At 39.2% G+C, this 12,822-nt stretch overlaps 1 protein-coding gene across 10 annotated transcripts in view; it reads right to left on the bottom strand.

Annotated features, from left to right (window-relative positions):
- KIAA0825 (KIAA0825 ortholog) overlaps positions 1 to 12,822 on the bottom strand; it is a 373,989-nt gene that overhangs the window by 201,408 nt on the left and 159,759 nt on the right. For all 10 annotated transcript variants that reach the window (XR_011505937.1, XM_070517755.1, XM_070517756.1 and 7 more), the window contains one exon: positions 12,283 to 12,462. Coding sequence is in view for 9 of the 10 variants with exons in the window: in XM_070517755.1 (XP_070373856.1) it covers positions 12,283 to 12,462 (180 nt within the window). In the remaining variant the exon portion in view is untranslated. The remainder of the gene's footprint in view (positions 1 to 12,282; positions 12,463 to 12,822) is intronic.

The raw sequence follows: 12,822 nt of genomic DNA, 5'->3' as shown, positions 1-12,822 counted from the left end.
TCCATCTTAGGAAGCTAGAAAAAATAGAGCAAATTAAATTTGAACTAAGCAGAAGAAAAGAAATACTAAGAATTAGAGCAGAAATCAATGAAGGTGAAAATAGGAAATCAACAGAGAAAATCAACAAAACTAAAAGCTGGTTCTTTGAAAAGATCAATAAGATCAATAAGCCTCTAGCCTGGCTAACTAAGAAAAAAAAGAGAAGATACAAACTACTAAAATCAGAAATGAAAGAGGGGACATCACTACAGATCTATGGACATTAAAAGGATAATAAAAGAATACCATGAACAACTCTATGCCCATGGAATTTGATAACCTAGATGAAATGCCCCAATTCCTCAAAAGATACAACCTGTTATAACTCACACAAGAAGAAGCAATCTGATATCTATTAAAGAAACAGAATAAATAATTAATAACCTTCCAAAACAGAAAGCCCCAGGCCTAGATGGATTCACTGGTGATTTCTACCAAACATTTAAGGAGGAAATTATACCAATTCTCTACAACCTCATTCAGAACATAGAAACAGAAGGACTACTTCCCAACTCCTTCTGAGGCCAGTATTACCTGATTAGCAAAACCAGACAAAGGCATCACAAGAAAAGAAAACTACTGACTGATGTGTCTCATGAACATACATGCAAAAATCCTAAACTAAATATTAGCAAACTGAATCCAACAATGTATAAAAAGAATTATATACCATAAGCAAGATGGATTTATCCAAGATATGCAAGGCTGGTTCAACATTAGAAAATCTGCAAGTAACACAACTAATAGTGAGAAAAAAATCTGTAAAGGATGAAAACGAAATTTAGACACTCAACAACATAACATTCATAAAGTCTGGCATTCAATCAAAAATTACCATATATGCAAAAAACAAAACAAAACAAAAAACTGGTGATCCACAATCAGGAGAAAAATCAGCAAATAGAAACATACCCCAAAATGACAGAGATGATGGAACAAGCAAACAACCCTGCTTGGTCTTTTTGTGCCATCCTCTCACCTTCCGGCACTATAACAGACAATGCTCCACTGCTAGTCATAGGGTTTTCACGGTCAATTTTTTCAGAAGTGAGTGACCAGGTCTATCTTCCTAGTCTGTCTTAGTCCGGAAGCTCTGCTGAAACCTGTCCACCATGGGTGACCCTGCTGGCATTTGAAATACTGGTGGCATAGCTTTCAGCATCACAATACGACAGCCACCGCAATATGACAGACAACAGACAGGTGGTGTGGTTTCCTGACCTGGAAACAAACCCAGGCCCTGGTGGTGCTCCAAACCAGGGCTGGCTAAAGTGACTCTATCTCCACTATTTGCAGCCAGTTAGGTTTCTTTCGTTATGTGAAGCAAGGTGATATTTGCTGTGTGGGCCCCTCCAAAGGGAACAGCAAACCTCCCTGTTATGTAGGGACTTTCAGCGCATTGTGAGAATTTATTCCCAACATGGTGGTTCTGTCTGCCCATAATTCTACCTGTCTTTAGATCATGATTACTGATCCTGTCAGTGGATGCAAAATTAAGTGTAACAACTATCTTAGCCTAGAACAATCAGAGAAAGAAGGTATAGAAAAATACAGATATAGTATATACTAACAATTCAATCTTTTCTAATAGAATATACCATTACAAAAGCAGTGGCCAAGTTCTAAAAGCAGTGTCTAAAGTCCTGAAAGGATGGGGCCATTAATTACTCTTTAGTTTATCCCCTGACCTTACCTAGGGCTTATGTCAGAGTAACCAAGAGTTAGTTGTCTGTATAAATGTTTTGAGACCTTTTGTTTTATTACATGAGAAGAGTGTTAAGGAGATTATAGGTAAAAGCTGGACTGGATCTATTTTTCTTGCAAAAGGAAGTAGAAATTTCTAAGACTCTTGACCACTAGACCACCAGAGCTGGCTAATAAGCCATTAGCAAAGATAAAATGTAATACTGAAAAATACTCAGTTAATCCAATAGAAAACCAAAATGGGGAGAAAAAGGAAAAAAGATTAGAAGGGACAAACACAAAGCAAACAACAATATAGACATGTAGTTCCATGTATCAGAATAGAGAGTCCACAAATAGATGCACGCATTTGATCAATTGGTCATTTGATTTCTGACAAAGGGATTGAAGTACTTCAACAGGGAAAAAATAGTGATTACCAAAAATGGTACTGGAAAAATTATATATTCATATGAAAAAGTAGGAATTTCAACACTCACACTGTACAAAAAAAAATAAACTTGAAATCAATCATAGAACTAAACATAAAAACTAGAACTATAAAATTTCCAGAAGAAATCTTGGCACTCTTTAGATAGAAAATAGTTCTTAGAACATGAAAAGCACTATTATAAAGAAAATTGATAAGTTGGACTCATCACAATTACAAACTTCTCCCTATCAAAAGACCTTGTTAAAGAAATGAAAAAGTAAGCTACAGACTGGGGGAAAATTTTATCAATACATGTATCTGACAAATAACTTGTGTCAAGAATATATAAGGAACTCTTTACAACTCAATAAGACAAACAATCCAATTAATATATGAAGAAAAGTTTTGAACAGATACTTTACAAAAGAATTTTTAAAAATGACCATTAAGAACATGAAGAGGTATTTGATGTCATTAATCACCAGGGAGTTATAAATTAGAACCACAATGAGATAGTACAACATTACCCCTTAGAATGACTAAAATCAAAAAGACAATTCCAAGTGGTGGTGAGGGTGTAGAGCAACCGAAACTCTCACACATTACTGGTGGGAATGAAAAAAGACATGATTACTTTGAAAAACAGTTTAATAGTTTCCTATAAAGTTTAACTCACAGGGAGTGTTAAAGACATTATCTCTCTTAAAAGAAAAAGGGAGTCAAGGAATAGAGTGAGTGAAGAACAGTCAAGGTAAGTTATGCTTTGATATTTCCATTTGCCCAATTGAAGATCACTTGACCTACTTTGAGGATATAGGCCTGCAATGATTGCTACCAAATCCATTGCTTACAGTGTATTGGCCTTTGAAATGCCCACGCAGTCCCCAACTTAATTGTTTTTTGTATCTCTTTCTTTTGTAATCTTTTCTTAATGGATATTTTCACTCTTGCTTTCCCCCCTAGCTTATGTTCACTCTAAGGAGTTATGTGTTGGATTTCTAATTATAAAATCAGATTGTATATATTTCATTGCTGAATTCATATGTTCATAAAGCAAATGTTTAAAAAATTTAGTCTAATAGAAAAAAATAAAGAGAAATAACTTGGCCTATGAGTCAGAAATTCTTGTTTCTTGTCTGATTCTTCAATTTAATCAGCAGACAATCTTAGGTAAGACTCTTTACATCTCTGACCTTGGTTTACTCAGCAATAAGATGAGGATACTGGCTACTTCATCATTGCTTTTCTACTCTAAAACGATAAGACTGTGATGTTTTATGGATAAGCTATAGTGAAATCATTGACAGTGTTTCAGGAGGAAGAAAACACACCAGTTTTTAAATAATGTGCTCCAGTTGATATGGGTAGGTTAATTATACTTACTGAAGCATAGATCTGTTAGTGGTAAGATGCAAATTATTGTGGGATTATGATTATGTGTCTCAGCTGTATTTCCTTTAAACCTGTTATATTTTCATGTTAAACAGAAACCAGAGTAAAAGACTTAATTTTCTTATGAATTAACATATTATAGGATTTTTAAGATAACCACGAATGGTAAAGAAGAAAAGGAAATGTTTTGTAGACTTAAATAGCAGAGAAAAGACAGACACAGTCCCTCAGGCTCACTACAAGGCCTTAGGTTCCAGAGAATATTCAAGACCCAGAGAATGTTTCATGTTTATAGAGAAACAACTTGTACAAAGGCCAAGGACATTTCACTGGTTTGAAGTTCTGTTCCTTTGAGCCTCCCCATACAATTCAGGCTCTATGAATACGTGTAATGCCTGTCTCAAGAGACTTGTCTGACCTTGTGGGGGAGGGTTTGCTCAATGTGTAGACAAAGAGAAGACTAATTAGGAGCAAGTAGCAGTTTTTCTTTCTTCTGCCACCACCTGAAATCCACTGATATCTCCCAGGTCATTTTCTTTGTGCTGAGTGTCAAAATGGTTCAAGAACTTCAGAGTCCACAGATAAATAGTGGTTGAAGCATGCAGGTCACCAATTCTCTATAAGCTCATCAGAGAATTTGGCTTGTACTTCACCAGAAACAACAAACAACAATAGCAAGTGGAGGGGCTTTCAAGGTTGTTTTTCTTTCAATTCAATAAAGTCTACATCAGAAGTAATTCAGTCTTTTTAACAAAAACTGCCTCTCCTTTGGGTAAAAAGGAAGCAGTCAGAGAATACATGGAAACTAGGAGATAAAACTTTAAAAGGAAATAATTATTATAGAGTCTTTAAGTGATAGATTCAGATTTTTGATATCATCACATAAAGTTATCTATTGCTATTTTGCAGGGATAATGACCCAAGAGAAGATGTAACATTATGACTCTAAAATAGCTAAGAAGATATTCAAGTAATGTCTGGAGGATAGTCTGAAAGTCCAGGAAGAATGAAACCATGATTATGAGCCAGTTATATTTTTTATATGGATCTTAGGAAATATTTTATGAAAATGTCAGTTCCAAAACAGCACATAAGAAAGCTTATAGGTTGAAAGCCAACTGTAAATAATGTAAACAGTTAGTGGACTAACAAGATAACCATTGTCTAAGTACTCATCTTTCACTTTCCTGAGATATTACATGTGGAGACTTAAAGGCAAGATATTAAGGATGAAACAATGTGAGAATCTTTATACCTGGTCCTGACGGCGAGGGAACCCATGAACACTTCCTACTCAGATACCCAACCTGCTCTGTCTTTACCCTCTGCTCTAGCTATAGGCAGAAGAACAGTACAGATGGAAAAAACATATTGTCCCCAAAGGAATGCTAGAACATGCTTGCCTTGTACAGAGAGAGGCACCACGGTCATAATAATAAATGCCTTATACAGTTGAAGAAAATTGACCAGTAGTTTTCTCCTCAGATAGTTAATAAAAGCACCCAAGAACCACAAAATATTTTTTCACATCTTACTTAATGTCTTAAACTCTCAATAGCAAAACATAATCTGTGGTAAATATTAAATTAAATTTTTATAAGAGAACACTTACTCATATTGAAAAAAAGGAGAAAATCTGCATTACATAATTTCCCCCCTCACCCTGTCCCAAGCATACTAAATTTTGATAGGAAATAAAGGTTAATGATTCTCAAAAGAAGACTATTTATACTGAGAAAAACATAAGATATACTTTTACAAATAACAGACAGCAAAACTGACATCAATAAAACTTTAAAACATCTGGGAGGAAGATCCAAGATGGCGCCATGAGTAGTCCTCTTTGTCTCTCCCCCTTCGAGTCTACAATTATTTGGACACTTATCGCTTGACAAAGGATATCCAGACAGCATCTCAGGACGTCTGAGATACCCACGCGACTATACATCGGAAGGCGGACGGACTTTCCTCCGGGAGAATGTGGAAATAGGTGAAAACTCTCCCACCCCGACCGAGCAGCCTAGTACCCGCAAGCAGCTTTCTTCCAACGGACGCCCCCGAGGATCTACACACATCTAGGGCAGGAGCGAGCACACAACAGAGGAGCAACGGTGGAAACAGGTGACCAGAACCTTACCTAAACCCCCCGCAATTACTCCTAAACGCAGAGGGAAACTTTGGAGTTGCACACCTGAGCCCGCGGGGAGAGTCTCTCCCCACCATTGGCGGGGAGACCCCGCCTGTGTTCGCGGCGCCCGGAGGGTCCCAGAGAGAGTCGCTGAGGGTACGGAGGTCTCCCAGCTGCCGTTGCCCGCCCCGTGGGAGTAGGGATTGCCAGAGATCTCGGAGAGGACTGGGGGTGGGGGAAGTTTCAAAGTCCGGGTCTGTGACCCGGAGGGGAAGCTCCGGAGTTCCGCCCGGGCAGCAGACAAAACTCTCTGTCTGCCATTAGCAGAGGGGACACGCCCAGCATTCACGGCTCCGGGAGAGGCCCGGAGAGAATCCCAGAGGGCGGGGCGACCCCCAGCTGCCGTAGCCAGCCCCGTGGGACTAGGGATTGCCGGAGATCTTGGAGAGGACTGGGGCTGGGGGAAGTTTCAAAGGCCGGCTCTGCGCCCCGGAGGGGACGTTACAGAATTCTGCCCGGGCAGCAGACAAAACTCTCTGTCTGCCATTAGCAAAGGGGCCATGCCCAGCACTCAACTCCGGGAAAGCCCCGGAGAGAATCCCAGAGGGTGGGGCGACCCCCAGCTGCCGTAGCCCGCCCCGTGGGACTAGGGATTGCCGGAGATCTCGGAGAGGACTGGGGCTGGGGGAAGTTTCAAAGGCCGGCTCTGCGACCCGGAGGGGAAGTGCCGGAGTTCCGCCCAGGCACCAGACAAAACTCTCTGTCTCCCATTAGCAGAGGGGCCACGCCCAGCATTCACGGCTCCGGGAGAGGCCCGGAGAGAATCCCAGAGGGCGGGGCGACCCCAGCTGCCGTTGCCCGCCCTGTGGGACTAGGGATTGCCTGAGATCTGGGAGAGGACTGGGGCTGGGGGGAGTTCCAGAGACCCAGCTCCGTAGCCTAGTGGGGAAACCCTACAGGCTCACAGCAGCCTTAGGGAAAGCCTCTGCACAGCACCAGTAGAAGGCACCCAGCCGGCAGCCACAAGGCTGGAAGACCCCAGGGCAAAAGCAGCATAGCTAGGTGAACTAACCACAGACTGTAGAAGATGCCAATAGCTCTCCTGCGACCCATAGAGGACAAGTGAGATTTTGCAGGTGCCGACAGCAACGGAGTGACAAATATAAGTGATCCCACCCCTGGCCACTGGAAAAGCCCATAACACCATTGCAGACCCCAAGGAGGGAGCACATCTAGGTGGGCTGCAACAGTAGGCACCAGCAGCCTGAAGCCCCCCTGTGACGGCCCCCACGGCAGAGGAGGGAATCCAAAGGACCACTGTGGCTACAAGGAGGGGCCCAGGCCCAGTTAGCAACTGCGGACAGGGTTCGTGGTTGGTGCAGTATAAACAGCTGCTCCCCCACCGCAGCAGCTGAAACAAGTGAAAGGAGCAACTAAACTCTATCTCCATGTGGAGGCACAAATCAACAACATCAAGCAATATGAAAAAATACATTAAATCTCCAGAACAGAAAGAAAGTAACAAATACACAGAAAACAATCCCAAAGAAAATGAGATATATAACCTAAATGATGATGACTTCAAAACAGCCATCATTAAAATACTCAATGAGTTAAGAGAGAATTCTGACCGACAACTCAACGAGTTCAGGAGCTATGTCACAAAAGAGTTTGATACGATAAAGAAGAACCAAACAGAAATATTGGAAATGAAGAACACAATAGAGGAGATTAAGAAAAATCTAGATGCTCTGAACAGTAGGGTGGATAATATGGAGGAAAGAATTAGCAATTTGGAAGATGGGCAATATAGAATTGCTGCAGGCAGAGGAGGAGAGAGAAGCAAGACTAAAAATAAATGAAGAAACTCTCCGAGAATTATCAGACACAATTAGGAGATGCAACGTAAGGATTATAGGTATACCAGAGGGAGAAGAGAAGGAGAAAGGGGCAGAAAGCCTATTCAAAGAAATAATGGATGAGAATTTCCCAAATCTGGTGAGAGAGATGGACCTTCAGGTGACAGAAGCCAATAGATCTCCAAACTTTATCAATGCAAGAAGACCAACTCCACGGCATATAGTAGTGAAGCTAGCAAAAGTCAACGACAAGGAGAAAATACTAAGGACAGCCAGGCAAAAGAAACTAACCTACAAAGGAACCCCCATCAGGCTATCAGCAGATTTCTCAGCAGAAACTTTACAGGCTAGAAGAGAGTGGAATGATATATTCAAAAATCTGAAGGACAAAAATCTATAGCCGAGAATTCTCTACCCAGCGAAAATATCCTTCAAATACAAAGGAGAAATAAAAACTTTCCAAGATAAACAAAAATTAAGGGAGTTCATTGCCACAAAACCTCTACAGGAAATCCTCAGGAAAACCCTCATTCCTGAAAAATCCAAAAAAGGAAAGGGGCTACAAAACCAAGAGCAGAGGAGATAAGTAGAAGGACAACAACAGAGAGTAGCAGCTCTACATCAGAACAGATTAAACCATGGGACGAGAAACAAAGGAAATTGAAGAAAACCGGAAAACGAGACACAAAATGGTAGTGGTAGGCCCCCACATGTCAATAATCACTCTAAATGTAAATGGATTGAACTCCCCAATCAAAAGACACAGAGTGGCAGGATGGATCAAAGAACAAGATCCAACAATATGCTGCCTCCAGGAAACACACCTCAGCCCCAAAGACAAACACAGACTCAGAGTGAAGGGATGGAGAACAATAATCCAAGCTAATAATGAACAAAAGAAAGCAGGTGTCGCTATACTAATATCAGACAAGGTAGATTTCAAAGCAAAACAGATAAAGAAAGATAAAGAGGGACAGTATATAATGATAAAAGGGACTCTCCACCAAGAAGACATAACACTTATAAATATATACGCACCCAACACAGGAGCACCAAAATTTGTAAAGCAACTCTTAATAGAACTAAAAGAAGACATCAACAACAATACAATAATAGTAGGGGACCTCAACACACCATTAACACCAATGGACAGAACATCCAGACAGAAAATCAACAAGGAAATAATAGAATTAAATGAAAAATTAGACCAGATGGACTTAATAGATATATATATAGAACACTTCATCCAAAAACAGCAGGTTACACATTCTTCTCAAGTGCACATGGAACATTCTCAAGGATTGACCATATTTTGGGAACCAAAGCAAACATCAATAAATACAAGAGAGTTGAAATAATATCAAGCATCTTTTCTGATCATAATGCTATTAAACTAGAAATCAACTACAAGAAAAAAGCAGAGAAAGGTGCAAAAATGTGGAGACTAAACAACACGCTTCTCAACAAACAATGGATCATTGAAGAAATTAAAGAAGAAATCAAATTTTATCTGGAGACTAATGAAAATGAGAACACGACATACCAAATCATTTGGGATGCAGCAAAAGCAGTCCTAAGAGGGAAATTCATCGCAATACAGGCTCACCTCACTAAACAAGAAAAAGCTCACATAAGCAACCTCAAACAACACCTAACAGAACTAGAAAAAGAAGAACAAACAAAGCCCAGAGTCAGTAGAAGGAGGGAAATAATAAAAATAAGAGCAGAAATAAACGATATTGAAACAAAAAAGACAATAGAAAGGATCAATGAAACAAAGTTGGTTCTTCGAAAGAATTAACAAAATTGACAAACCCCTAGCCAGACTCACCAAGAAAAGAAGAGAGAAATCGCAAATTAATAAAATTAGGAATGACAGAGGAGAAATCACAACAGATACCAATGAAATACAAGAGATCATAAGAGAATACTATGAAAAACTATATGCCAACAAATTGAACAACCTGGAAGAAATGGACAAATTCCTAGACTCCTACAATCTCCCCAAACTGAATCAGGAAGAAATGGAGAATCTGAATAGGCCAATCACAAGTAAGGAAATAGAAACGGTAATCAAAAACCTCCCCAAAAATAAGAGTCCAGGACCAGACGGCTTCTCTGGAGAATTCTACCAAACATTCAAAGAAGACTTAATACCTATTCTCCTCAAACTGTTCCAGAAAATTGAGAAAGATGGAGAACTCCTTAACACATTCTATGAAGCCAACATCACTCTGATCCCCAAACCTGACAAGGACAACACAAAGAAGGAGAACTACAAGCCGATATCACTGATGAACATAGATGCAAAAATCCTCAACAAAATTTTGGCAAACCGAATACAGCAATACATCAAAAAGATTATACACCATGATCAAGTGGGATTTATACCAGGGACACAGGGATGGTTCAACATCTGCAAGTCAATCAACGTGATACACTACATCAACAAAATGAAAAGCAAAAACCACATGATCATCTCAATAGATGCAGAGAAAGCATTCGACAAGATCCAACACCCATTTATGATAAAAACCCTCAGTAAAATGGGTATCAAAGGAAAGTACCTCAACATAATAAAGGCCATATATGATAGACCCACAGCCAACATCATACTCAATGGACAAAAACTGAAAGCCATCCCTCTGAGGACAGGAACAAGACAAGGGTGCCCACTTTCACCACTCCTATTCAACATAGTACTGGAGGTGCTGGCCAGAGCAATTCGGCAGGAAAAAGAAATAAAAGGAATCCAAATAGGTAATGAAGAAGTAAAACTCTCGCTGTTTGCAGACGACATGATCTTATATATAGAAAACCCCAAAGAATCCATAGAAAAACTATTAGAAATAATCAACAACTACAGCAAAGTAGCAGGGTATAAAATTAACGTGCATAAATCAGTAGCATTTCTATACACTAACAATGAACTAACAGAAAAAGAACTCAAGAACTCAATCCCATTCACAATCGCAACGAAAAGAATAAAATACCTTGGGATAAACTTAACCAAGGAAGTGAAGGATCTATACAATGAAAACTACAAGACTTTCTTGAAAGAAATTGACGATGACATAAAGAGATGGAAAGACATTCCTTGAACATGGATTGGAAGAATAAACATAGTTAAAATGTCCATACTACCTAAAGCAATATACAGATTCAATGCTATCCCAATCAGAATCCCAAGAACATTCTTCACAGAAATTGAGCAAACAATCCTAAAATTCATATGGGGCAACAAAAGACCGCGAATTGCTAAAGCAATCCTGAGCAAAAACAAAGCCGGCGGAATCACAATCCCCGATTTCAAAACATACTATAAAGCTACAGTGATCAAAACAGCATGGTACTGGTACAAAAACAGGTCCACAGATCAATGGAACAGAACTGAAAGCCCAGAGATAAAACCACACATCTATGGACAGCTAATCTTCGACAAAGGAGCAGAGGGCCTACAATGGAGAAAAGAAAGTCTCTTCAACAAATGGTGCTGGGAAAACTGGACAGCCACATGCAAAAGATTGAAAATTGACCATTCTTTTTCACCACACACCAAAATAAACTCAAAATGGATCAAAGACCTAAAGATTAGGCCTGAGACAATAAGTCTTTTGGAAGAGAATATAGGCAGTACACTCTTTGACATCAGTTTCAAAAGAATCTTTTCGGACACTGTAACTCCTCAGTTGAGGGAAACAATAGAAAGAATAAACAAATGGGACTTCATCAGACTAAAGAGCTTCTTCAAGGCAAGGGAAAACAGGATTGAAACAAAAAAACAGCTCACTAATTGGGAAAAAATATTTACAAGCCACTTATCTGACAAAGGGTTAATCTCCATAATATACAAAGAACTCACACTGATTAGCAACAAAAAAACAAACAACCCGATCAAAAAATGGGCAGAGGACATGAACAGACATTTCTCAAAAGAAGATAAGAATATGGCCAATAGACACATGAAAAGATGTTCATCATCGCTAATCATCAGGGAAATGCAAATCAAAACTACACTAAGATATCACCTTACACCCGTTAGATTGGCAAAAACATCCAAAACCAAGAGTGACAAATGTTGGAGAGGATGTGGAGAAAAAGGAACCCTCATACACTGTTGGTGGGAATGCAAACTGGTACAGCCACTATGGAAAACAGTATGGAGATTTCTCAAAAAGTTAAAAATAGAAATACCCTATGACCCAGCCATCCCATTACTGGGTATCTATCCTAAGAACCTGATATCAGAAATCTCAAGAGTCCATTGCACCCCTATGTTCAGCGCAGCATTATTTACAATAGCCAAGACGTGGAACCAGCCTACATGCCCAGAAACTGATGATTGGATAAAGAAGATGTGGTATATATACTCAATGGAATACTACTTAGCCATAAAAAAAGACAAAATTGGCCCATTCACAACAACGTGGATGGACCTCGAGGGTATTATGTTAAGCGAAATAAGCCAGTCAGAGAAAGACGAACTCTATATGACTCCACTCATAGGTGGAAGTTAGTATATTGATAAGGAGATCTGATCGGTGGTTACCAGGGAAAAGGGGGGGTGGGGGGAGGGCACTGAGGGGGAAGTGGTGTACCCACAACATGACTAACAAAAATGTACAACTGAAATCTCACAAGGTTGTAATCTATCATAACATTAATAAAAAAAAAAACTTTAAAACATCTTTAAAGATATATTTAAGTACCTATAAAACACTTTTTTACAAACAGTAAATTTCTCATACCTGGAATGTTATATAAAAAGTCCCATAGTTGCTCTTCTTCCATGTAGCTCACAAAAACATTTCCAAATGTTCGTGGAGAAAAATTGCAATGGTACAGTACGTTAAAGATGGCTTCCATCAAGCTGGATCCTTGGTTCAGATTATTTTCTGTATCAGAACCTTGATCTTGAAAGGTGCATTCTTAAAAAGAATAAAAATGATTTAGTAGGTATCAGTGAATATGATTAAATTCTTATCCCTTACCCTAGCATAATGCCGTAAAAATGTATTTAATATTTACATAATAAAAGAAATGCCACATTCTTTCAGATCAATGGTCCATGTAACCCAATATTGTTTCTGAGATACTCATGGGTATTTGTGGGGGGAAAAATTGTGAAAAGGACCACAATGACATCATTTCAAAGGGCAATGCTAGTTTCCCTTTATGTCAGAATTCTCTTTTCTCTTAAAGAAAGTTTTTTTGATTCCTTTTCTCATTTAAAACTAATATACATTCATTTTAGAAATTGTAAAAACTCCAGACAACCAAGAAAACTA

The sequence above is a fragment of the Equus asinus genome, chromosome 9 (genome assembly GCF_041296235.1).
Source record: "Equus asinus isolate D_3611 breed Donkey chromosome 9, EquAss-T2T_v2, whole genome shotgun sequence".
Taxonomy (NCBI): domain Eukaryota; kingdom Metazoa; phylum Chordata; class Mammalia; order Perissodactyla; family Equidae; genus Equus; species Equus asinus.
The sequence above is the reverse complement of the archived record's forward strand: the minus strand, read 5'-3'. Positions and strand labels throughout refer to the sequence as shown.